The sequence below is a fragment of the Canis lupus genome, chromosome 10 (assembly GCF_003254725.2).
Source record: "Canis lupus dingo isolate Sandy chromosome 10, ASM325472v2, whole genome shotgun sequence".
Lineage (NCBI taxonomy): Eukaryota > Metazoa > Chordata > Mammalia > Carnivora > Canidae > Canis > Canis lupus.
Window position 1 is genome coordinate 38,168,660 of NC_064252.1, and position 27,128 is coordinate 38,195,787.

Sequence of the window (27,128 nt, forward strand, 5' to 3'; positions counted from 1 at the left end):
TTTTAACCACTTTGTAAAAAAAAAAAAAAAAAAAAAAAGGAACATCTTGGGACAAAATTTTTTTTCCCATGGGAATGGCAGTACATTTTATTAGATAAGCCTATGAGAATGTGTGAGTCACTTAAAGTGTTTTATAGCTGAAGTTTGGGACCTGCCAGCGGGGATGGCAGGGAACACAGGGCAGGGCCTAGAAAGTGCTGCTGTCCTTTCTGCTTCTGGAGCTTGCCTGCCTCTGCAGCTTAGCCCAGAGTGGGACTACTGTCACAGGGAGATCTCAAGCAGGTGCCCTCCGTTTGGCTTGTGACGCTTGCTTGTTACTGGTGTCTGCTCAGCCACCCCAACCCTGGAAGGGTTTCATGACCTTTTCCTTGGACAGTTTTCATCATGTCTAACTGCCTAGGACAGTCAGGGGCCTGGCTGGCTGCAGGGTGCATAGTTTTGGGCTAGGCTCCTTCAGGTTAGGCAGGAGGCAAAGATCCCTGTTCGGTGACTGCTGCCCTTTGATATATGATGCTGCCTGACCTTGAACACCTAATTCTTTCAGCGGGAACCAGAGACTGAATCTCCCTCCTTCAACACATCTCCCTTTCTTATTTGAAGAATTAAAAACAAGAGTAGCTCTTAATTTGGACCTTCTGCTCCACTGAAACAACTCTTTTAAAGCTTTTCTCATTACAACAGTAGTGTATTTAAAAAAAAAAAAAAAGTAGGGACATCTGGGTGGTGCATGAAGATAAGCATCCCACTTTGGTTTCGACTCAGGTTGTGATCTCAGTGTCTTGTGGGATTGAGCCCAGAGTCAGGCTTGGGACTTTCTCCCTCTGCCACTCCTGCTCATGCTCTCTCCCTCTCTCTCTCTCGTCAAATAAATAAAATCTTTAAAAAAATAATGTATATTTTTGCCTTCTTTGAAAAACATTTTAGTCTAGCTGCTTCAAAGTTTACCTGAGGGCAGGCAAATATTTGCCATGTTCTGGTACGAAGATTGTTGAGGTTCATTTGTGCTAAGCAAGGGTGCATCTTTCCTTGGCACGTTTACTAGTCAGTTCAGGTGAAGGCAGGCAGCCTGGGTGGGGGGAGGAAGGGTTTCTCCAGGTTGCAGTCTCCATCCAGGCTTTCTACCAAGGTCTGTGCAGAGGTGTGCTTTGGGCACAGGGAAGAGTGCATATGCACTTGGTAGGGAGTGCGTCGGATGGGGAGGACTTAAGGCCTGCCTCCTCTCTAGGTTAAAGGGCTGGGGACACAGACATACTTATCTGTTTTGATTCAGCTTATGTTTTTGCTGCTTAACCCACTACTTCAAAATTTAGGGGTATGAAATAGCAACCATTTTATTTTGTTTACGAGTTCATTGGGTCAGGAATTTGAAATGAAACAGAAATATCTCAGACATCTGTTTCATGATGTCTGGGACTTCAGTTAGGCTGGAAAATTTACTTCCTGGGGGTTTCTTTGCTGGCACATCTGGCCCCTGAGGATGGGCTCTGCTAGGACTGACTGTTAGCACCTGCACAGTACCTGGCTGTGACCTGTAGAGCCAAGGAGTGGTCAGACCTCGTCCACAGCGGCCCAGGCCCCTCAGAGCAAGTATGCTAGCAAACTCGAGGGAATAGCACTCTGTCACCAGCTCCAAAGCCACATGGCATCACTGCCAGCCTCCCCTGTAGTGGAGATGGTCACATGAGTCCACACTGATCCCACTTCCTGGCAGGAGGCATGTCAAAGAATTTGGGGACAGGTTTTATAGTGCCACCAGGGAGGCACTGTGTGAAAAACACAATGACACCATACATCTCTGCAGTGAGGACTTGGCACAAAGTGAGTCATAGCTTAGACGAGGCGTTCTGTTGTAGTTAACACGCTCAGAAAACCTGGAGAAGAACAGTAAACAGAGTCACAGCAGAACGCGTGCGTCAGTGTTGCTGTGCTTTAGCGTTGCTGGAACTTACTCTGCCAGTAATACTCCTTTTAAATGAGCTCCAGGTGCCCAGTCTTTGTACGGGGTTCCTGATCTGAATGCTTCTCTGAATTGAAGTGTTCTTGACCTGAGCAAGTGGGGATTGGAATTGCTGTTCACTCTTTCAAGACAGGGAGCATCTGCAGCATGCATAGAGGCTTTGCTGTCCCCAGAAGGGTTTTATGACCTCAGTGTTCCTCAGTTTTAGGTGGAGCACCTGCCACACATGGGGCTTAGAGGTTAGGGGATTGGCTTAGAGGCCAAGTTTAGGAACAAAACCAAGATGCCTTTTCCCATTGGAGTTGGGGGTGACTCTGGGGCTTTGGAACGAGGCCTTGCACTTGTAGTGTTGGTGGAGTATGGGGGGGGGGTGACTGGTCGTGTGACCTTGAGCAAATCCCACAAGACTACTCTTGGATCTGGTCTTCAGCTGTGAAATGGAGGTGATTGCACAACCTGGTGACTAGAAACTGAGTGGAGCTAAGAAGGCCAATATGCAGGAACCAGCGGCAGTGGTACTGGCATCGTTGTGCTTACTGCTCACATGCCTTGTCCTTGTCACATGATTCCCCATGGCCTGGCTGGATGCAACAGTCAGTGCCATGTTCCATTGAACCTCTGACATGTTTGCCTCAAGTAGGTGCCCTACCCACACCTCTAGCTGGTGCTGGCCTTCCTGGCTCCGAGGCTCTGCTTCTACTTGCCTAGTAGACATCTTCAGCCTGGATCACGACAGGTTGCCTCTGAGGGAGTGTGTGCTAATCTCAGACCATTATCCCCTCCCCTCACTGCCTTCCCTCCACCTCTGGTGTTCTCATCTCCTAAGAACACCCATTCTCCACCCCATCCTGGTACACTGCCCATGCTCTTCTGTCCTCTGCATTCTTGACCCATCTGTCCCTCACACCCCTGCTTCCTGTTAGGCCAGAACACAGCTGCCCTGAGCCACACTCTGACTGATGATTGTTGGTTGTCCACTCCCCAGGAGCCCTGCTGTCTTGGAACGAATGCTAGGAAGAGGAACTGTTGGTGCTCATATTGGGTGCAGCAACAGAATCCCCATGGGGGGCTTGTTAAGGAAACCTTCTTGGTCCATCTGGGCCTATCCCTTCATCCTTCCCTCCCTGGGATATTTCTGCTAGCATTGGCCTCCCCACCCTTCTCCTCTGAGTACATCATCACAGGCCAGGAGACACCCCCTGCGTATGTGAAGCCTGCACCCCCCTCTCCCCAGGTCCGTGACCTGCTGCCTCCTCTCTGCTCCCCAGGCCTGGTCAAATGCAGCCTTTACTTCTCTGATATGTATTACATATAGGTGGCTTTTGGCAGTTCTGCCTGTAAGGACAAGACTTCCTGCACTAGGATGGCACCTAGTCATTCTGGTATCCCTTAGAGAAGGAATTGATAAGCAACTGTGGCCCATGAGCCAAATCCAGCCCACCCTTGAGCTAAGAAAGTTTTAACAATTTTTACATGGTTGAAAGAAAGTCAAGAAAGAAATGCTGCTTCATAACACATGAAATTCAAATTTCTATATCTTTGAATGAAGTGGCATGGGAGTGCGGTCACACTTTTAGAATTATCTATGACTCTGTTCCCACTTCAGTGGCGATGTTGAGTAGTGGCTCTAGAGATCTTATGGCCAACAAAGCCTAAAGTATTTACTCTTTGCCCATTACAGAAAAAGTTTGCTGACTCCTGCCTTAGAGCCGTGATTCACAGTCATTTGAGAGAGCGTTTTATTCATGCATTGATTCTTTCAGCAAATACTGAGTGACCACTGAATATTGTGTGGAAGTATCTCAACGTCATAGAGAACAGCCATGAACAAAATAGTCTTTGCTGTGTTGGGGCTTCCATTTTCTTGGCTGGAAACATACAAGCAGAGATAGATAGATAGATAGATATGTGGATATAGTATGTGGTGGTAAGTGGTGTGAAGCAAAAGAAAGCAGGTTGAGTGTGGGTAGGGAGGAAAGAGGGTGTGTGTGTGGGAGCATTATTAGGGATAGATTGGTCAGGAAGACCTCATTGAGCTGATACCTGAATGAATTGGAGGGAGGCAGATAAAGCGGTATTTGGGTAAAGAGTAAGCATGAAGAGTCTGAGGCAAGTTGGAAAAATCACCAGGGACCGGAGTGCCTTGAGCCTGGACCGTGTGACCCGGCAGGTGGGCAACAGGTGAGATGTGGCTGTGGCCTGCCACCAGATCCCTTAGGATGCAGACTCTCCCCCTTCCCCAGGGGGCACAGTCACCTGGGTCACTTGAAAAATGCCATACCCAGGCTCCTCTGCAGAGATCCTGATTCGGGAGGTCTGAAGTGTAGACCTTGTAGGGCCTCCCAGCCTCTGAGATGCCCAGATTTTATCCCTTTGGAACTGGAGAAGGCAGACCCAGTGTACTCTCCCACAGCCCCCCTGCCAATTCCTAGTCATTGTTAGGTCCTGGAGAAACTTCAGTCTAATGGGCACCATGGAGTTAGGAGCTTTTGTTGCAAGACCTCCTAAAGTGCTTGGCTCCTAGCAGGGGCTCAAAATATAAAAGTTTGTGTTTTTAAAAAGAGACCTGCATTTATGTTGGTGACTGTCCTCTCCTACTAGACTTCATGGGCTTGCTGTTTCTCCTACTGCCCGGTCTTGGAAGGACTGTTCATGATGTGGGTCAGTTTCCCATTGTCTCAGGAGTGGCGGGCACTCCACCTGTTCCTGCCTGAGCGGGCTCAAGCTGTTTCCCCTTGGGGCTCCAGGTGGACCCCTACTGCTTCTTGTTATCTGAGCCTCGCCACCGGTGGACCCCTACTGCTTCTTGTCATCTGAGCCTCGCCACCTTCTCTGGCCCACCTCTCTTGGGGTCCTCCCTGGCCATCATGTTAGTGGATGAGCAACGAAAGGATTTTGGCAAACATCGAAGACAGAAGGCAAATCCTGCATGGGATCTCCATGCAGTCACACTTTCTAATATCAGCAAGCTGAGTTGGTGAGCTCTTGGCCTCCTGGTTTGTAGGATGCCTGGTTGTCAGTGCTTGCCTACAGGCACACCGAGTATACTGTGTGTGATAGAATTGTGTGCCCGTCGGGCTGGGAAGTGCTTTCCCTAACTCACACTTCTTCCTATGACTTAGGATAAAAAAAGTACATGTACTTTCTAGGTAAAAATGGTGGTCAGAATGCCCAACAAAAACATGCTAAAACACAGTGCAGCCTTTTAGAATATACAGGTGTGAAACAGAAATGGTAGTTTTGTTTGATTCAGTATCATAATAATAATTAAAATAGGGTAATTTTAGGTAATTTAGGTAAAGGGCTTTCTGGGGACGAATCTGCATCTTCTGTGCAGCCTGGTATTCAAGGACACATAATCTGTCCCCATTTGAAAACATTAGAAAACCAATGGTCCCCTGAAATGTCAAGCTTTTATGGAGGATTTTTGAAAGCTTTGTATGTGTGGTTTTGTATGGACTTTCAAGGTTTTCCCCCCTAGACTTACTGAAAGTCATCAGGAATCTGATGGAGACCCACAGGTTCCAGGTTGAGAAATTATGTTCTACAAGGATTTGTCTCTAGTGCTGTCTGATTAATATTTAAGTAATCACATTAGACTAATAGAAACTACAACGGTGTTGAATGAGCATTTTAATATGTTCTTTGTTGGAGAAGGACACTCATTTTTAATCATACCCTTAAAAAAATCACTCAATTTTTTTGTCCTAAATGAAAATTTCTGTGTGATAGATTTTCCTGGAACAGAGTTTCCTGGCATAGCATGAAGTCTAGATACAGACAGAGAATTGTGAAAGCAGTGTGCCTCATTTTGCGTGTCAATATTTTTAAAATAAAAATCAGAATAAATTAAGATATCTTGAACGCTGTGTAAGGGAATTTGGTTTTAAGTTCTTTGTCAGTGATGGTGAATGATTATCTTTTTTTTTTAAGTACTTCTCTTAATACCGAGTCCTTGTATAGCACATAATTGACTTCATTTAGTTCCATTTAGTACAGGTGTCTGTAGAGCACAGCTCTTAGTAATTCCCAACGACCCCCTTGTAACACTGTAAGGTGAGTCAGATTCACTTAAGCAGTTGCAAAATTCTAAAAGCAGTGTTAATTTTTAATAATGTTGAACTTGTAAACTCTGTGCTCTACAAGGTTGCAGGCCAGTCAACACAGAACACTGGGAGCAGGGCTCCATAATCGTTGGGAATTGCTTGTGTTTTCCCCCTTGGAATGAGTCTGCAGTAATTCAGGAAGTTCTCCTGCCTGCTGTTTGGTCTGTGCTGGGTACCAGTCCTTTTTGTTCTCCAAAGCAAAGCAGACCGAGCCTTTGAGAGTTTAGAAGGAGGCCAGAAACTCGACATAAAAACATCTTCAAGATTAATTGGTCATAACACTTCTGAAGAGAAAAAGTACAGGATACGCACAGGATAAAAGTAATAAAGTGAACACGTTCTTCGACCTCCTTCTTTCAACTAATTTTTGGGTGGCTGGCCTACATGTGTTGGGAGCTGCAGATGTGAATCAGAAACCCCTCATCTTGCAGGGAGACTCCCCTGTAAACTGCCAATGAAGAAGTGTTGTAGTGAGTGCTGTGACAACACAGGGCTCCTAAGGTTCCCCTGGGGCAGGCAGGGTGGTGGGGAAGGCTTTCCCAGGAATGTAATGCTTAGGTGAGGTATCTACACTTCTGGCCAAGGAGAGCACTGGAGATGGAGCTGCTTCAGGAACGGTGGAGGCTGCAAGGGGGTGGAGGGTTGGTGGTACTGGATGGGGAGCCTACATAGAGGTCTGTTTGATGAGGAGGGGAGATGGGGTTCATGAAGCTATGGGGTGTGGTGGTGAACTGGAAGAGCAAGATGAGTTTGCAAGTGCAGGGAGCCAATCAAAGAAGTCTGACCCACAAGAATAGTTTCGGGCTTTAACCGTGTATGGCCATTATTACCTGTTTATAAAAGGTGGCAATGATGTGGCCCTAGGCCTCATTCCCTGGGGCAGATCCCAGGGCCTCCCCTGCTTCCCAGGGGAGTGACGCTTGCCCAGAGGACCAGTTGGAAAGGGGAGAGCACGCAGAGCCCTGGTGTTTATACTTCAAGGAGGCAGAAGACATCCAGAGAAGGGGGGCAGCCTTACATGCCCTCAGATGGTCTAAGGGGTGATAGAAGGATTGAGAAACATCTCTGAGACAGGCATTTCATTCATTCATTCATTCATTCATTCATTTTATTTATTTAAGAATTTTTTTATTCATGAGAGAGACACACAGAGAGAGAGGCAGAGACACAGGCAGAGGGAGAAGCAGGCTCCATGCAGGGAGCCCGACGTGGGACTCGATCCCGGGGCTCCAGGATCACACCCAGGCTGCAGGCGGCACTAAACCGCTGCGCCACTGGGGCTGCCCGAGACTGGCATTTTAAACTGACTTAAGAAAAGACTAAAAAGGAACTAAATACAATGGAATGATTTGAAAAGGTTGTCAGAAGGCATTATGTACCCTGAAGGCACCTTCAGGAATGGATAGCTACCCTCCTGAGCTTCCATAGCCAGAGAGGGAGAACTTCCTGGTGTGTTTTAACAGAACCCTGAAGCCAAGAACAGACGCTCTGTTTATTTGAGGTACACAGTGAAGTGGGGCCTATGGGGCTTGGCACCTGCTGGTTTGCCCACAGTGCCAGCTGTCTGAGCTGAGCACCAACCCACGTGTCCCCAGGTTGTCTTGGGGGGGCATGGAGTTCAACAAGGGTTTAAAAATCTTTCCCTCCTTTTTAAAAAGCAAGATAAAAACAAAGAAGGAAAAATAAACAATTATGTCGCCATTTAAACAGTATTGTGGCATCTTCGGACAGTCTTCCGATTCTGTGTGGTTCTTAGTAGCAGAAGTCCTACTACATATATATTTTCTCATCTGGAATTGTCATAACTGCATTACCATGTTACAGCATATTTTCATAACCGTATTTTTTAACAAAATTGACATGTAACATTATATACAATATTAGCAAGATATAATTGACATGTGTTATAAATAGTATTATGTTAATAATATATAATGCTACATTTTAGCTTATATAAGTTAATAGTTAATATCTCCCTATATACTGCTGTATAAATACATGGTATATGTTACATAAGTCTAATTACCATCCCTCGCCACACAGTTAGACATTATGTATGCGTGTGATGAGAACTTTGACGATTTGCTCTTAGCAACTTTCAAATAAGCAAATACACTGTTGTTAGCTGTAGTTACCATGCTGTACATTATATCTCCAGGACTTATTTATTTTAACCACCTTCACCCACTCACCTCTGGCAACCTCTAATCAGTTCTCTGTATTTCTAAACTTGGTTTTTTTTTTGTTTTTTTCTGTTTTAACATTCCACAGATAAGGGAGATAGATCATAGAGTGTTTATCTTTCTCTATCGACTTATTTCACATAGCATAATGTCTTTGAGGTCCATCCATGTTACCCAAGTCGCAGGATTTCCTTCTTTTCATAGCGGAATAATATTCCATTCATCTCTCTCTCTTTTTTTTTTTCTCCAATTCATCTCTTGACAGACACTTGGGTTGTCTGTGTCTTGGCTGTTGACAGTCATGCTGCACTGAACATGGGAAGCAGATACCTTTTTCAAATCAGTGTTTTTGTTTCCTTCAGATAAGCATCAGAAATGGAATTGCTGGATCCTGTGGCATTTCTGTCTTTAATTTTTGAGGAACTTCTGACTGTTTTACATAGTGGCTGCCCCAGCCTAAGTTCCTGCCAGCAGTGCACGAGGCTTCCCTTTTCTCTACGTCCTTGCCAACGCTTGTTAGTTCTTGTCTGCTTGATAATAGTCATCATGGTATTTAATGGCTTTATGATTTAATTGAATGACTATCATAATTTATATATATATTCCCCACTTGTAGGATATTTTGGCTTATTCGCCCCCCCCCTTTTTTTATTGTAAGTAAAGCCATGATTTGTAAAGACAGCTTTCCTGTATGCATGTATGTGTATATGTGTGTGTATGTGTATGTGTATGTGTGTGGATTATCCTGAGGATAATACTCAAAAGTAAGCTCACATGGTCTAAAGGTATAAACGTTTAAAAAATTTTTTCGTGAATAAAGAACATAGTGTGGACTTATTTTAATTTCTCCCATTTCTTGCTTATTTGCCACTTTTCAGTTATTTTATTACTATATTGTGTATCAGTTGCTTACTACTCCATTTGGAGAGGAATGTGCTTGTATGGAATCAGCGATATGTGGTTTTGGAAACTGAGTCCTAGTCAGTAAACATTTGTTAAACCCCTACTAAGTACCTGATGCTGACAATAAGAAGATGCCTGGGAAAAGATCCTAACCTGAAGGCCTTCCCAGGCTCACAGAATCACTGTCTCCAGGTTGGGGGTGGGGAGGAGGGTTTTGCATTTGCTCTGTCATCTTTTTCTAGTTCTTAAGAGCATCTGGCCCTTAGGAGGTATTGAGTATTTGGGGAATGACTACAGAAGGGCCTAATAGGAATGAGTACAAATAAGAGAGACATTCATTCACGGGAAGGGTTTCTTTCTCTGTCTGGTAACTTCATGTGGCGGCACATGGCCTGGTATTATGTTTTTACAGTCATCCATGGCAAAACTTCACTGTTGCAGCTGGGCTGGTTATGCACATTTATTGAGCACCAGCTGTGTACACATGATAACCCCCCCTCCGGTGTCTATAATCAAAGAAGCAGGCCAGCAGACAAGAAACTGGATTATAAGAGAGATGTGGGAAGTGCTGAGAAAGCATTTGGGCGTCCAGGTGAAGTTAAGCCACAGAGTCAGGCCGTTGTCTAACCTCTCTGGGTTTTGGTTTCATAGACATTTAAAGGAAAAGACTGGACTGAGCCCTAGGATCTCTTTCAGGCATGCAGTTCTTTGATGCTTGTGACTGGCTCTTCCTCAAAGGTTGGGGACATACTGTTTATTGAAACACAAGCACAGCTGAACTGCAGACCTCCAAAAGAGGTATTCCAAAATTAAAGAGATGTATAGGATCCTCTTTTCACTTATTTTTTAGTAGGACTTAATACTTCACAAGTATGCATTCTGTTGTCTTCATGAGCTGTAATTTAGATTTTGTAGAGTACTTGAAAATATTGGTTGAATATTAAAATTGTATTATTTGGAATCCTTGAATGTCTTGAAGTTAAATATTGACCTCTTTTTCTCTTCTTTCCCTTCCAGCCGTTTGGGGCAACTTCGTTAATATGAGGTAACTGTTTTTAATAACTTGAATACTGTGGTTTGGGTTTATAGACATATTTCAGTTATTACATATATACTGTAGATGGTATGGGTTAACTGGAGGATTTTAAAAATGAAACTGAGGGTTTGGTTTTTTTTTCCTCCTCTCCATTCACACATCTAAGCTTGTGTTTTTTCTTATGGATTTTCTCAAGGAATACAGGTGATTTTACTATTTATTCAGGTAAAGCCCATCTTTACTGGCTGATTCTTCTGCATTGCCCACTGCAGGGTCCCTTCCCTCCTTTTGTACACAGGAAGGGGTTGACCCTAGCTTTTAACTGGCTAAAATGTGTTTGTGTTTCTGGGTGGCTTGAACAAACACATGGTGGGGGCATGCCTGTCCAAAGCCTTTTGAGAAGGGGGCTGTCTTAAGGAAACCGTGGCTGGCCCCTGGCCTGGGAGCAGACCACTGAGTCCTGAGGCCACCTGTTTATCTCAAATTCCGAACAAGGAGCCTTCTGGCCTGCATGTGCATTATTTGTGCTTTGTGATAAATGTAACAGGGACACCCAGAAGAGTAACATCCTGTGTTGATATTCTAGAAAAAAAAACCTTAATAAGCATTCATTATAATAACAAATTTGGCGCTGTTAGAACAGTTTTGCATTTAAAGACAAATTCGTTACACTTTTTATTTCTTGGTAGTGAAAATAAAAGAGCAGCCATCACAGTTGTGGTGCTTGCTGTGAGCTTGGAAGTTGAGTGTCCCTGCACTAGGCTACTAGGGTAAAGGGTTGCTGTGCTCTCACCAGGCTTTTCATATTGAGTAGGTTTTGCAAGGCCAGTGGGGCGGTGTTGATCGGACTCCTACCACCAGGGCGTGTCTCCTGACAAAGACTTCTGTGTGTGGCTAGGAGGGGTGCTCAGATCCCATTTAAAGGAACTCTGTTTTTTCACCTGGAAAAGCTCCATTTTGCATCAAATTCCCAGGAAAGCCCAGCAGAGAAACTTGGACTCCTATAGACACACTTCCTGCCTCTAATTTAAAATCCCATGTTGAGTGTAACATGAAAATGAGATTATTTTAGTGGAATAGAAATAACTCTTACAAGGTAGAAGTGAGCCTGTGAGGTGAACTTGAGATTTCCCCTCCATTATCTTCCATTTCTCTGGTGCACCCCTTTCTGGAGGAAATTAGAACCTGGGACTGATGTTTGGGAAGGGGAGCAGAGATGGTCTGCAGCCTTTGGTTTGTGCTGTCATTTGTTCAGAAATAAATCTTGAGGTCATCAAGCCTCTCAATGGATCTCAGTTTCGCAGCTTTCTACTCAACAGGTCTATCCAGGAAAATGGTGAACTCAAGATCGAGAGCAAGATTGAGGAGGTTAGTTACTTTCCCATATTTTGCTCCTATTTTTTTGTTAAGGTTTGTGAATTTCGGTTCCTTTGTTTGTGGGGATATCTTTATTGTGGCAGGCTGATGCTAACCCCTGATTTTGAAAACCGCCCTTCAGAAAGGACTCCCTTTTCTATCTGTTTCCCTGTGGATGCACCTCTGTGTCAGTAGTTGTCCATTCTATCAAGGTGTGATGTACTAAATTCTACCTCTGAGGCAGAATGGATATAAAAGTTTGTCTGACTTTTCAAGTGACCTTCCCAGAATTTCTTAGAGAAGGGGAAGTGAGGACCTTTACTCTAGGGATGGAGGCAAGTGCCAGCATCCACTCGCCCCAGCAGATGCTGGAAGGCAAATCTGCTCAACTCAGACACTGGGACTCGTCCACATGCACAGGTGGGGAACCGCTCACCTGCTAACTGAGAGCTTGCTCCTCTGGTTGATTATATACCTTCTACTTCAAAAGAATTGCTTATGTTTTTAGTCAAATAATTGTAGATACAGGTATACTAGTGCACAGTGGGCCATGGGAGGAGATGGGGAGTCAGTCATTTTGATCTGAAGCCAAATGTTGTAGTTGATGGGGATGGCCTTGGATTGCTCTTGTCCTTCCATTGTTGCTCCTGGTGTTAACACAGGAAAGGGGTCAGCCTGCCCTCAGTCCATGTGCTGAGCAGGTGACAGGATGTGGAGATGATGTGCAGAAACAAGAGGCTAAGCTCTGTGGCAGCATTTCGGGGATTCTTTCATTCCTGAAAAGAAGAGGGTGGTGTTGGTCTGCCTACTTCTGTGAGCCTCAACCACTTTGCGTGTAGTAAGGAAATTAAGAGGTTAATTTTCCCAGAGACTTAAGTATCCTTGGAGAAAGAGCTCCAGCATGCAGTTTAGCATCTCAATTCTTCACTTGTGATTTGATTCGCCTGGTATAACTGAATATCAGACTGGAAGTGGATAGTAGAAGAAATGAAAATCTGTTTTGCATAATGTCATGCCTGTGTAGAACCTCAGAGGGTGGAAGTGGTGGAGGACTGTCTTGGCTGCAGAACTGATTTAGGTTATTTTTGTTTTAGATCGTTGAACCACTAAGAGAGAAAATCAGAGATTTGGAAAAAAGGTATGTGCACTTTTGGTTTTTTGGTTTTTTTTGAAAAATGCTTCTATCTTACGACTTTAGAAGGTCAGTATCTAATATAAATTTATTCCAACTGTGTAATTAATTCATTTTTAAAATTAATTCTATAGTATGAAAGATATCAGGCACTTCCAACACAGGAACTTTTTTATAAGAAGGTAGATATATACTGTCAAATTTGGATATAGTGTTTTACAACCTTTTTTTTTCCTTTTGTTGTTATGAACTATTTCTGATGAAAGCTATGAATTCTTCCTAGAAAAAAACTTATTTCTTAATTTTAATAAAGTTACTTTTTTCAGGAGTCTTCCTGAAGCCCAGCCACACAGATCCTACATTAAAAGTCCTTCCTCTGTTATCTTCTGTCAGTTTGATTTCTACAAACAATAATGATCTCAACAAATGTCCACATACATTTTTTTTAACTCCTCTTTGAATATGACACTCAAATAGGCCAAACATTAAAGGAAGAGAAGATACAGGTGTGTGGAAACCTTCCTTTTCCAAACCCTGTGAATTTCTCCATTCCTGCAAATTCGTGGCATACAGGTTGAGGCGAAGCCTTACCTTCTTTCAAGTTATGCAGGGTGGTGAGGTGGTTTCTGGCATATACTGATTGGGCTGAGAGAATTCCAGAACAAGAAAATAAAGCTGGAGGGCCTGAAACCTAGTATTGTATGTAAAACTCTGAGAAATTAGGGTCAGTTATTTGTTTGTCACCAGGCATCAGGAAGGTTCCAAAATGGAGTCCAAGTAAAGTGGCTGGGAGGGAAGAATTGTATAATAGGGTGGGAACTTACTTGAATCAGATCCCAAGGCAAGTTGCTCCTCACCTTTTGCTCTGGCGTTCCCGCCGGCCCTCTACCTGCCCTGTGTAGCTCTGCCGCACCCACATTCTCTCTCTCTCTCTCAAACAGTTGAGCTCTGGGCGCTGGAACTTTTCCCTTGAGTTAATCTGGAAAGCTGGGTATCCAGAGTGACAGTTGAGTCTTTAGAAGCTTGAAAAAGAAAAGTCAAAACATTCGTTCAAGTTTACATGAATGTTCAAGTTTACATGAATGTTTTTCTTTTGTTTTTTGTCTTTTCTTGGGACGAGTTTGGATGTTGTACATCGGCATTGTGTGAGCCTTTTGTCAAGCCCAGATTAAAAAGGAAGAAATGGAGAGCAGATTTTTCTTTGATTTTGGTGTTTTCAGTAAATAATTTAGTCAAAGAGAAATAAGGGTGGAGAAGAGCCATCAAACAAAATGTGTTCATTCATTTTCTTCTTATCCTCTACTGATGGCTTATTTGCAGTGAGGCAAACTGTTAATGTCAACTCTCACTGGACTAAAAGTTATTTTTTAACAGATCAAGTTAAGTGGCATAAATTTGTCATTTGTACTTTACATTTTTCTCACTGTGATCTGGGCTGAAATTAATACTGCTTGTAACGTTTCATTGGGTGGGAGCCAGAAATTCTGCCTTTGGTAAGACAGGAATAATTTGAAAGATTTTAATGGAAACTTAAAAAAAAAATATATATATATATATATATATGTTTATGGTAAGAATAACTCATCAGGTTTTTTTTTTTTTAAAGATTTTATTTATTCATGAGAGACACAGAGAGAGAAAGAGAGAGAGGCAGAGACACAGGCAGAGGGAGAAGCAGGCTGCATGCAGGGAGCCTGATGTTGGGCTTGATACCGGGTTTCCAGGATCACGCCCTGGGCTGAAGGTGGCGCTAGACCGCTGAGCCCCCGGGCTGCCCCATCAGGTTTTATATTTCCCCCCCACAAAAAAAATTACCCACCACTGATATTTTTTTAGAGAGGAATATTTGTGAAAAGTGAATTAGTTAGATAACTTCCCTAAAACAATGGTTTATATAGGCGATCTCTTGATCTCTTGATACAGGAGAGTTTTATGATTCCTTTTGATACTTTGTTGATGTTCTTTGTGCTTTTTAAATTGGAAAGTAAAGCACAAGTGTGAATATAATCTTAAGGAATGTACCAGCGACTCATTCTTGTCAAACTGTGAGAGTTACCTTTAAGATAAATACAGAGGTTAAGTGTTTTCTACTTAGGACTGCTTTACTAGTTACTCATCCTAAAATGGTTTTGGTCTCCAGGTTGGTGAGTAAGTCAGGCGACAGATGAACCCGGGGTTGTTGTGTTAGCTAGAAAGTCAAGTAGAGACATGACTGTGGTAGAAATTGATGGAGCTCTGTCTGGTTTTATTTTTCCTGACTGATTTGTGTGATAAGAATGATCAAATAACCATCTTGACGTGAACAAGATACGGATGTAACTGGACCATGTTGTCTTGATGTGCTTGTCACTTGGGGGTAAAGTGACCCCCAGGAAATAGGAATAAAACATTTTGAAAGGTAAGGATTATATGTATGTGAGGAAAGAAATGGGGGTAATGCCATTCTAGAAGCCTGAATAAATGGGTTATGTTTTTTCTCCTCTTTACCACACCCCCCATTTCTTAACAGTTTGCCATTTGTTTGATTGCATTTCAGTATCTTTAAATGTTCTGTAAATAGATAGAAAGTAGTGATAAGAATTTAAATTCTTAGTAAAATTGCTTCTTACTGGCTACCTTAACAAATAGGAGGGTTAGAGTCTGGAATGGTGTAAAATAGTTATTAAAGGATTAATTGGTGGGGGGGTAAGAAAAAATCCATTATTCAGTTCCTGCTTCATTCACCTCCCTTGCTTCTCTCTCTCACACTCAGAAATGCAGAATGCAGGCTTCACGTGGGCAGGACCTTGTCTTTCTACGTTGTTTGCTTCTGTGTTCCCAGCGTGTGGCACAGAATAGGTGCCCAATAAAAAGTTGCCGAATAAATATATGGATGAGCCAGGATGCTGCTGCATAGGGTTTTGACCTACTTTAGGCCTTTAAAGAAGCTGATATCTCTCCCTTGCCCACTTTGCCTAATGCTAGGAAAGCGCAGGAGGGAAGGGCTGAGTGGCATGCTGAAGGAGTGGCCCAGCGAGCACCATGTCAGAGTTACCTCACAAAGTCCCCTTGGTGTTATCTCAGTGTCACTTCATACGTCTGCTCACGCAGTCCCTTCAGAGTCACATCACACAATCACCTCAATGTCCCTTCACACAGTCACCTCAGCGTCACTTCACGCAGTCCCCTCAGTCACCTCACATAGTCCCGTCAAAGTCCTGTCACACATTCCACTCACATAGTCGCCTCAGTGTCCCACACAGTCACCTCAGTGACACCTCACACAGTCCCCTCATGCAGTCATGTCAGCATCACCTCATACAGTTCCCTCAGAGTCACCTCATACAGTCCCTTCAGTCACTTCACACAGTCCCTCATGCAGTCACATTAAGTCCCCTCACATAGTCTCCTCACGCAGTTCCCTCAGAGTCACCTCATACAGTCCCCTCAGTCACTTCACACAGTCCCCTCATGCAGTCCCCTCAGTCACCTCACAGTCCCCTTACGCAGTCACTTCAGTGTCACCTCAGTCTCCTCACACAGTCGCCTCAGTGTCCTCTCACAGTTCCCTCAGTCACTTCACACAGTCCCCTCATGCAGTCCCCTCAGAGTCACCTCACACAGTCCCTCAGTCACTTCACACAGTCCCCTCATGCAGTCACCTCAGAGTCATACCTCAGTCACTTCACACAGTCCCTTCACGCAGTCACCTCAGCATCACCTCACACAGTCCCCTCACACAGTTGCCTCAGTGTCACCTCACACAGTCCCCTCAGTCACCTCACACAGTCCCTCACACAGTCACCTCATACAATCCCCTCACATAGTCTGCTCATGCAGTCCCCTTAGTCACCTCACACAGTCCCCTCACGCAGTCACCTCATACAGTCCCCTCACACAGTCACTTCTGAGTCACCTCACGTACTCACCTCAGAAAGTCACCTCACACAGTCCCCTCATGCAGCCTCCTAACTCTGTCATCTGTGACTGCGAGAAGGCAAGCAGTGTGAAGTGCAGACTGAGGAGCCTGAAGGAGCTTAACCCTGGTCTTACTTCTGACTTTGTGCACCTGACTTCTCAAAGGAAGAAACGAGGATTATGAGGGAGTTCTCCCAACAGTTATAACTTGGTCACATATGAAATCTGATACTTACTACACGTTGAAGAAAAACGAAGTAAGAAATCCAGCCAGTATTTTCGTTTTTTTTTTAAAGGTTTTGGCACACCGTGTTTGAGGTAGGCTTATCAGTCCGTGTTCTACAGGTGACCACACGTCCAGCAGTTGTGTTTCTGCTTCAGTTTTATTTAACTGTATTTCCTGTAAGAAAACTGCTGTTTTCTTTCTGGTACCAGTGGGCAGCAGTGGGCAGGTGAGGAGGGGGTAGGCGTGGAAGGAGAGAGGCACTGTAGGGGCACCGGGGCCGGCTGCAGAATTTGGGATTGGGGCTGGATGGTGGATGTGGGGCGCTCAGAGAAGAGAGGGGACGTCGGGCCGTGTGAGGGGTGCACACGTCCGGTGCTGTGGTTCGCCTGGCCACCCTCCAGCTGACTGATGGAGGAAGTACTTGGAATGACAAGAAGTGTCACTGTGCAAACAAGGCATCTGTCAGGTTCCCTGAAGGCTTCCAGTGTTCAGCAGGCGGAACGTGCCTGCCCCGTAGCCGCTGTGAGGACATTCACTTGGCCGTTACCGTGGGGCCTGTGCTGGGGACGGCTCCTGCCGGCGCAGCCCTCGGGAGGATGCTGTGGTTACCCCGACAGCAGGACGCCCCGAGGCGGACAGAGCTCTCGGGGCTCTTGCCCTGGGTCACAGGACTACGCAGGGGACGGCCGGGATTCTCACCCGTTCCCTCAGGTTCTCGCACCTGCCTGCCTCTGCTTTTGCAGTCCGCAAGGGGAGCTTGCCCCTCTGAGAATCTGGAAGCTCTTAAGTGAGAGAAGCCCTCCTGCCCAAGCTCCGAGTTAAGCGTGTTTCCACTGTCGGGAGGTGAGAAACACTCGGTGCAAGGTCTTCTGTCTAGTGACCTGTCCTGTTCCGTTCAGTTGAGCGGCCGTTAAGGAAGTGCCTTCTGTAGCCGGCCGGGCCCGTGGAGGGGATGAGGCCGTGCCCCTGGCACCTCTCCAGTTAGATAGTGACTGTCAAGGTGATGGCTCTGAGTCTCCTGAACGCACTTTGTTCCTGACGGGCCTACTTCCAGAATAGGTACTTCACGTCTGCATTTGTCGGCTCGCATTGCCCTGCTCCCGCCGTCAGCGTGGGCCGGGGAGTCCCGGGAGCTCCTCGGGGGGCAAGAGGCGTCGTGGAGACGTGAGGGGAGCCCCAAGGTGGGTTCGGAGCAGCCCACGGGAGGCAGGAAGTGCTGGTGCCCAGTCATCTGTCCCGGGGCACTGGTGGGGACAGGCCGGGGGCGGGTGCTGCCATTGTGCCATCGCCCAGAATAAGGGGACGGGCTCAGTTTTCGTGTCTTCTTCCCTTTGCAAGGCACAGTGGCCTGCTTTGGGTCTGTCACTTCACACAGCTGCTTTCTCCCTTCCAGGCCTCCTCACTGTGAGGAGGCCGCCACCTCCCCCATTTTGTGTTTAGCTCTGGCTACGCGTAGCCTGTACCTGGGTAAATTTTCCCTCGTCCAGGATGGACTCTGTGGCCCCAGCTTGAGTCTGCACAAGGGGCAGGTTGCAGATTTCTTGAATTCAAATGACCGAGCAGTCGCCCGGTCCCCACAGCCCTTGCTTGGAGACGGGTAAAGGGAGGAGGCAATAACCGTGCCACAGTCTGGCCTTTGTTTTGATGATAGTGGAGCAAATCCTCACAGGAGATGTTTGACTTTTCTTTTCTCGTCTCTTCGTGTTCTACAGCTTCACCCAGAAATACCCGCCAGTAAAATTTTTATCAGAAAAGGACCGTAAAAGAATTTTGGTAAGTTTGCATACCTGATGAATATTTGTCATATCAAGAAACTTGCTTTTTAAGTAGAGGCGTGACCGCCGTACTGGGAGTCACCGCGCGGCCAGTACGCTGGCTGGTTTGCAGCCTGTTCCCACAGTCACAGGACAGCATTGCCTTCTAATTCCGCAGCGTTTCCATCCCCCAGAAGGAAACCCCATCCCTGTTGTCAGCCATGCTCCTCCCCGCTCCTGGCAACCGCTGAGGCCACCCTCTGTCTCTGCCAATTCTGGACATTTCCCGCGAGTGAAATACGTGGGGTCCTTAGTGTCTGCTTCCTTAAACTCAGAGTGATGTTTCTAACGTCCACGTAAGCTGTAGCACAGATCGCTGCCCGGTCCTTTCTGTGGCTGGTAACATTCCATATTATGGATGTACCACATTTTGTTTCTCTGTTTATCTGTTGATGGACGTTTGGGGCGGTTTCTGCTTTGAGGCCATTGTGAATAATACTGCTGTGAACCGTGGGTGCACAAGTTTGTGCACAGAGGTAGTTTTTTGGGTCTCTTGGGTATATACCTAGTGCCACTGGCTGATGGGACTAATTGTGTCCCATTGAATCGTCTTGGCCCCTTGTCAGAAAACAGGTGACCAGAAACGAAAATATCTTTCTCTACACTCTTGGTTCCATTCCATTGATCCTGTCTGTCCTTGGGCCAGTACCACTGTCTTGGTTACTGTAACTTCATAGTAAGTTTTGAAATTGGGAAGTGTGAATCCTCCCACTTTGTCTTTTTCAAGACAGTTTTCGACTCTTCTGGATTCCTTGCAGTTCCTGGTGAATTTTAAGATTAACTCATCAAGTTTCTTTACAGAAGTCACCTGAGGGTTTGATAACAGATCACATTGAATCTGTGGATGAATTTGGGTGGTGGTGTCACCTTAACAGTATTGTCTTCCGATCCTTGAACAGGGGCTATCTTTCTATTTATTTAGTCTTCATTAATTTTTTTTAACATCCTTTTTGTAGTTTTCAGAGTATAAGTTTTATACTTACGTTGGACTTATTTTATAGCGTTTTATCCTTCTTGATGTTAGCATAAATGGAATTTTTTTAGTTTAATTTTTATATTTTGTATTGCAAGTAACTAGAAATACAATAGATTTTCATATTTTCTTATATCCTGCAACTTTGCTGAAATCATTGGGTTCTAATAGTTTCAAATAGATTCCTGAGGATTTTTTTATATACTGTACAAGATCATGTTGTCTGCAATTATAGGTGGTTGACTTCTGCCTTAACAATTTGGATACTTTGTTTCCTTGCCTAATGGTCCTGGCTGGAACCTCCTACAGTGTTGACTAGAGTGGGAAGAGCAGACATTGTTGTCTTGTTCCTCATTTTAGGGAAAAGCTGTTAGTCTTTCACGGTGAAATAGGATGTTAGTTGAGGGCTTGTCATAGATGCCTTTTTAAACAGGTTGATTCTCTTCTACCCCTGCTTTGTTCAGTTTACAACCGATCTTGCATACCTGGGATAAATTTCTATTGGTTAATGTATAATCCTTTTTTTATATACTGGTGGATTTGATTTGCTAGCATTTTGTTGAGAATTCTTATGTTTGTATTTATGGGAGATTTTGGTCTATAATTTTCCTTTTTATTTTTTATTTATTTATTTTTTTTAAGATTTTATTTATTTAGGTAGCCTGGGTGGCTTAGCGGTCTAGCGCTGCCTTCCGCCCAGGGCATGATCCTGGAGACCCGGGATGGAGTCCTGCGTCACATTCCCAACATGGAGCCTCCTTCTCCCTCTGCCTGTGCCCTGCTTCTCTCTTTCTCTCTTTCCGTGTGTCTCTCATGAATAAATAAAATCTTTTTAAAAAATATTTTATTTATAAAATCTTTTTTAATTAATTAATTAATTAATTTAGATTTTTATTTATTTATGATAGTCACACAGAGAGAGCGAGAGAGGCAGAGACACCGGCAGAGGGCAGAGGGAGAAGCAGGCTCCATGCAGGGAGCCCGATGCGGGCCTCGATCCCAGGACTCTGGAATCAGGACCTGAGCCAAAGGCAGATGCTCAACTACTGAGCCACCCAGGCATCTCTATAATTTTCCTTTCCTATGATCTCTTTTGCTGGTTTTGGTATCAGGGTAATACTGACCTCATGGGATAAGTGGGAAAGTGTTTCTTCTTCTGTTTTTTGAGATGAATTGTGAAGATTTGGTATTAATTCTTATTGAGGTGTTTGGTGGAATGCACCACAGTAGTTATTTGGGCTTAAGCTGTTTTTTGTTGTTGATTTTTTTTTTTTTAACATTGCTAATTCAATCTCTTTTTAGAGATCTATTCAGATTTTCTGTTCTTGAGTTATTTTGGTATTTTGTATCTTTTTAGAAATTTCATTGCTTTGGCTGCCTACTCTAAGTTTTGGTGTGCTGTTTCTTCATTGTCACCCATTTCAAAGGATGGTTAATTTTTTAACTCACTGTTTGATCCTTTAGTCATCTGGGAGTGTGCTGGTTAATTTCTGTGTACTAGTGAATTTCTCAAATTTCTTTGTTACTGAGATCTAATTTCATTCCATTGTAGTCAGAGATTGTACTTTGTATGCTTCAATTCCTTTTAAATTATTGAGGCTTATTATATGGCCTAGGATATGGTCTGTCCTAGAGGATATTTCATGTACTCTTTTTCTTCGTAAGATTTTATTTTTAAGCAATCTTTATACCCAGTGTGGAGCTTGAACTCACAACCCTGAGTTCAGGAGTCTCATGCTCCACTAACTGAGCCAGGCAGGCACCCCTCAATGTACTCTGAAAAGGACTGTGTGTTGTGCTGTTGTTGAGTGTTCTATATATGTCTGTTAGGTCTAGCTGGATTACAGTGTTTTTCAAGTCCTCTATTTCCTTGCTAATCTGCTGTTTAGTTCCTTACGTTATTGAGAGAGGTGTTGCTGCCTCCAACTGTTGCTGAAATCTTCTATTTCTTCCTTTAATTCTTTCAACTTTGGCTTTGTATATTTTGATTCTCTGTTAGGTGTATAAATGTTTATACCTGTTATATCTACTGGTATGCACTGGATTGGATTGACCCTTTTATCATTATAAAATCCCCCCCCCCTTTATCTACTAAGATTTTTTTTTTGTTGTAACGTTTATTTTGTCTGATGTCATCATAGCCATTCCAGCTTTCTTACTGTTTCTATGCTAGGTGTTATACTTTTTTACATTCAACACATTGTATCTTCCAGTCTTCAGTGTATTCCCTTAATACTTTATATAGTTGGACCTTGTTTTGTTTTGTTTTTCTCCCATTTGACAGTCACTGACTTTTGAGTGGTTGGCTTAATTCATTCACATTTAATGTTGTTACTGACATATTTGGATTTATAACTGCCACTATATTTTGTGTTTCCCATATGCCTCATATCTTCTTTGTTCTCCATTCTTCCATTTTTCTTTTCTTATGCATGAAGTAATTTTTTTCTTATGTGATATTTGAATTCCTTTATTTTTTACTGTATTTTAAAAATTCATTTTGTTACTAAGTATTCTAGTGCTTACCATCTATGTTTTAACTTATACACTACTTCAGCTTTATACTGAGTTCCAGTGAGATATAGAAATGCCACTCCTACATAGTTCTATTATCCACCCCTTCTTGTGACATTATTTCTGCAAGTTTCATGTATTATTTTAGTCCAAATTACAAATCCATAATACATTGTTATAATTATTTTATATTTTATGTCTTTTAAATAAGCTGAGTGAATAAAAGAGAGTAAAGATGTATTTACAGAATTTGTTACATCATCTTTTTCATTACCCTGTCTAGTTTCCTTCATTTAATCCTGTGGGTTTGAGTAAACTTTTGGTGTCATTGCTTTACAGCAGTACAACTTTGCTCCCACCTATCCTCTTCATGCTGTTGTTGTCACATATATTTCTATATTTTGCAGGACAAATAATACAGTGGTATACATACTATTTTATACAATTGTTTTGCGGTGGTAGTGGTAAAATATACACAACACAGTTTATCATTGTATCATGTTAAGTATATAGTTCTTTGGCTTTAAGTACTTTCACATTATTGTGCTATACAATTTGGTCTTTAAATTGATTAAGAGTAGAAAGGAGAAAGTGCCACTATATTGCCTTTTAAATTACCTAATTACTTTATTTGTTCCTCCCCTTTTGTTTCCTGGGTGGGAAATGCTGCCTGGGATCATTTGCTTTCAGCCTGAAGAACATCCTTTAGTATTTCTTTTATGGCAGAGCTGCTGGCAATGAATACTTTCATTTTTTGTTTATTTTTGCTTTTCAGTTTGAGAAGTTTGGGTTGAATATAAAATTCTTGGCTGGCAGTTTCCTTTTTGCACTTTGAATGTGTTACCCTACTGCTTCTTCCACCTTTTGTGACAGAGAGTAGGCTGTTAGTCATGTTGGGGTCCCTTGTACCTGAGTATTTTTCTTTGTTTCCTGTCTACTTTCCAGGGGTTGCTATCATGTAAATTACAAGCTCAGTAGTAAAACAACAGAAACTGAAAATCTCCCCCTACTGGAAGCTAGAATTCTGACATCAGGGCATTGGCAGGGCGGTGCTCTCTCTGAAGTTTCTAGCACGAAATCTGTTTCATGCCTTTCTCTTAGCTTCTGGTGTTGCCACTAGTGCTTGATTCCTTGTCTTGTAGACACTTCCATCCAGTCTTTGCCGCCATCATCACATGGTGTTCTCCCGTGTGTCTCATACTGGATTTAGGGTTTACCCTACTCCAGAATGATCATATCTCAACTGATGACATCTCAGCTGATGACCCTATTTCCAGATAAGGTCATGTTCCGAGATTCTAAGAAGGATATATTTTCTCTAGGGCAGTATTTCACCCAGTACAGCTGCTTCCAAAACTTTATCTTCGTCTCTGATTTTCAGCATTTTCAGGATGATGTGGCTACAAGCATCTGTTTGTGTTTGCATTTCTCCTGCTTGGATGGAATTTGTCAAGCTTCTTGAATATGTAGGTTCACGTGTTTTATGAGTTTGGGGGACTTTTCAGCCATTATTTCTTTGACTATTTTCCTGCTCGTCTCTTCAGGTGCTCCCATGACAAGCCTGTTGGTGTGTTTATTGCTGTCTCATACTGCTCTGAGCGCTATGCACTTTCCTTTCTTTCTTCTCTCTGCTCTTCAGGCTGCATAAGCAGTCTTGATTTATCTTCAGGTTTGTGCGCTTGCTTCTGCCAGATCCAATCGGTTGTTGCCTCGCTGTAGTGAGTTTTTCTATACTTGTCAACTCCCAAATTCCCATGTTTCTATTTTATAATTTTTCTCTTTTTAGTCTCTATTTACTTCTTCAAGCATGGTTTCCTCCCACTCTTGTGAACTTATTTATGCTGGCGGATTTGAAGACTCTGTTGAATGTGACAGCTGGGCCCTCACACAGGCAGTTTCTGTTGCCTGGCTGTTTTTCTCTGTGTCCAGGTCACATGCGTTCCTATTTCTTTGCATGTCTCAGAATCTTTTGTAGCGAACTCGATATTTTAGGGAGTATATTGTAGCAACTCTGGGTACTGTTCTCCCCTTTCTCCAAGCCTTGTTTTATTTTTTCTTGTTTACTCGTTTGTTTAGTGACTTGGCTGATTTCTTTCAGTGATGTCTGTTCACTTGGAGTGTGGGACTCTGATGGTCATTGCTCAGAGGCTGCAGCCTTGGGGACGGACATAGTCACTCTGGGATGGCTGTGGTTCTAGAAGGGCTCTTGTTGACCATCTCTTAGCCTGATTTCTCTGTTAAGCTGTCTGCCTTGTGTGGTATCACACTGTTAGGCTCTAGTAATTGCTAGTTGAGCCAACTGTGCTTTAAACAGTATTTTGCATTATAAATTGTTCCTCAGTCTGATCTAGTTAAATTCTGGCCCCTTTGCAGTGGTAGATTTTTAGGCCAGTCTTTGAGGTTTGTTCAGGTTTGTTCTGATCTGAAGAGGGCTCTTTTAGGTGTTTCTTCTGGTTCTCTCTACTAATCAGCTGGCCTGTGGTTAAACTTGTTGTTATAGAACTGCTGGGCTCCTTTCTGTTGATTACCACTTAAATCTCCATTGTTTTCGAGATATTTTTTTAAAAGATTTTATTTATTTCATCATGAGAGACACACAGAGAGAGGGGCAGAGGCACAGGCAGAGGGAGAAGCAGGCTCCATGCAGGGAGCCTGACGTGGGACTCGAGCTTGGGTCTTTAGGATCATGCCCTGGGCCGAAGGCTGCACTAAACCGCTGAGCCACCAGGGTTGCCCAGTTTTTGAGATAATCTTTATGCTTGAACTTTCTTACTTTCTCTTTCAAATTAAGTCTGTCCCTCTGGGGAGAGCTTTGGAGCTCTGTGTTTGTATGGACTGCCTCTGTCCCTGCAGAAAATCTCTGAGCCACTACTATGGAGCTGGAAAAGGGATCGACATTCCTGCTTACAAGCAGGGACCTGGCAGGAACAGTACCCCAGGTCCTCTTGCCTTGCCTCTCTGGGCATGGAGTCCACTCTGTGAGTTCACTGGGGCAAAGGTGACCAGAATCCCATTACTCAATCACAGCCTGCCATGCCTGGAATAGAGCTTCTGCCCTGTATGTGGGAACTGGAGGAGGAAGATGTCTCTTAACCACTTGGCTAACATCTCAGGAATTTAGTCTGGGCAGCTCACAACTGGAAGGAATGAGGAATGTGGATGACCTGCTCTTTCTGGTGAGATACCATTATCTTTTGACTGGGAGCGCCATTGTTTTGGCCACATCTAATACCCACCCACTCTGAACTATGAGGGTGAAGGGTGGAAATGTGGGTGTGGGCCATGGCTCAGGTCTCATTGATTCTCTTTGTTCTTACTGAATTTTAGATATTCTTTTTTTTTTTTTTTTTGAATTTTAGATTTTCTTAATAAATGTTTCTTCATTTGCTGTATACCCTTAGGACAATTTGCAGAGACTTTAAACAGGTTTTTGAATTAATTCTCACCAGTTATGGTTGGTTTTTGCTGGGGGATGGGTCTGTGGAACACCTGATGTTGCCATTCTGTAAGATGTGTTTTATCTGTGATCTTGATATATATACAAGGTTTTTTGTTCTTTTGCCCATTCTCTAGGCTGTAGGACTATGTATCCCAAACACCAAAGTAATACTCTTGAATCAATATTAACCTTTGTACACCACAGAATCTCCTTTTTTCTTCTGAGTTGTGGAAGACCTCTTGCCTTTTTAGATGGTGTACATAAATCTTACCCTGAGCAGACTCTGACTTCTGTTCTACATATACCCCTGTCTTTTGGGGTTATTTCTACCATATCAAAAATGCATAGGCACTTAAGCATGAACTGAGATATATATCCATGTCTTCAGCAGAGAAGAGTTAATTTTTCTAATCTTTCTGCTGCCACATGTCAGATTGATCAGAATATCTGATGCCCTGCACTCATGTATGAGTCCTGCACATCTTGCAAGGGTTATCATTGTATCCACATGGGATGATCTTCCCGTTGTTGCTGAGTATTAGTGAATTTATTTCCCTTTTCATATAACCACAATAAATGGACTGTGTGTTCTTTACTCATCTGCCGTCTTAAGCCACATGTCAGAGTCATCTGGTGCCATGTCGTTCCCAAGACCCAAAGCCTTTTCAGTGATTGTTGAAGCCTTAGCACAAAGGAGAGGTTTGTTCAGAAAGGTATTCTTCTTGCTTTCTGAGCAGCATGAGTTTGAATGCTGTCCTTGAACTGGACCAGGTTGGCTGCCTGTGAGCTCCCACAAGAGCAGGAAGTACAAGCAGTTGAGATGAGCTCATGGCTGCAGAGCCATGCGAAGCCGTGTGCAGCCTTTTCAGTTCCACTATAAGAGGTGTTCTGTCCTTTGTTCCTACTGTCTTTTTGGGGTGTTAGCTCTTGTTATTCAAAGGGTATGCCTGGGCTTGGCGATTCATATTCCTGAGGAAGCTTGTAAGAGAGGAGATCCTGCCAGGTTTGTTTCTGTTTGAAGTGCTTGCCTAATGGGCTGAGATTGATTAGGGAGAGACCTTGGAGAGCCACTCAGCTGTGTTACATAAATCTTTAAGTATTTTTGATAGAAAGGACTTACTCGAGAAAAACGGTTCAGATGCATTTTAAGCAAGGCTGAGGTGCTTCCAGCAATTTTATGTCACCACTAAAACTAGTAAAATGTTGGAGGCAATCACGTATAATTTAGTGCACTGCATTTCTGGTAGCTCTGAGCTGTCACTCGGTTATTTTAGGTGTGGAGATAAAGTTAGCGTGCGACAGAACATCTTAGTTTAAGTAACATTTGCATATAGATACAGAGTTACATTAAAGAAGGTTAAATTTCTTTGAAAAGAGATGTAATTTTTCTGATTTATGAACTGTGGAAGGCTTGGGAAAATGCAATGAAATGAAGGCACAATAAAGTGAATTTTCATCCCTCAAGCACTACATTTGGAATTCAGTTATTTTTCCTGAAAATTCTGTTTTCAAATCATTGTTCAGGTGTATAGGGGAGATGTAGGCATGCTGAGGATAAAGCATGAACCAGGCACATCTACGGGTAGTAGGAA

The 27,128-nt window shown here is 43.5% G+C and overlaps 1 protein-coding gene across 3 annotated transcripts in view; it reads left to right on the forward strand.

Annotated features, from left to right (window-relative positions):
* UXS1 (UDP-glucuronate decarboxylase 1) overlaps nt 1-27,128 on the forward strand; it is a 93,467-nt gene that overhangs the window by 17,573 nt on the left and 48,766 nt on the right. The window contains exons 2-5 of one of the 3 annotated variants that reach the window (XM_025462909.3): nt 10,167-10,194; nt 11,490-11,553; nt 12,636-12,679; nt 18,509-18,569. In XM_025462909.3, the coding sequence (XP_025318694.1) occupies nt 10,167-10,194; nt 11,490-11,553; nt 12,636-12,679; nt 18,509-18,569 (197 nt within the window). Of the gene's footprint in view, nt 1-10,166; nt 10,195-11,489; nt 11,554-12,635; nt 12,680-18,508; nt 18,570-27,128 lie in introns of those variants that run through there. The other 2 variants (XM_025462916.3, XM_049115386.1) reach the window with 2 other exon arrangements.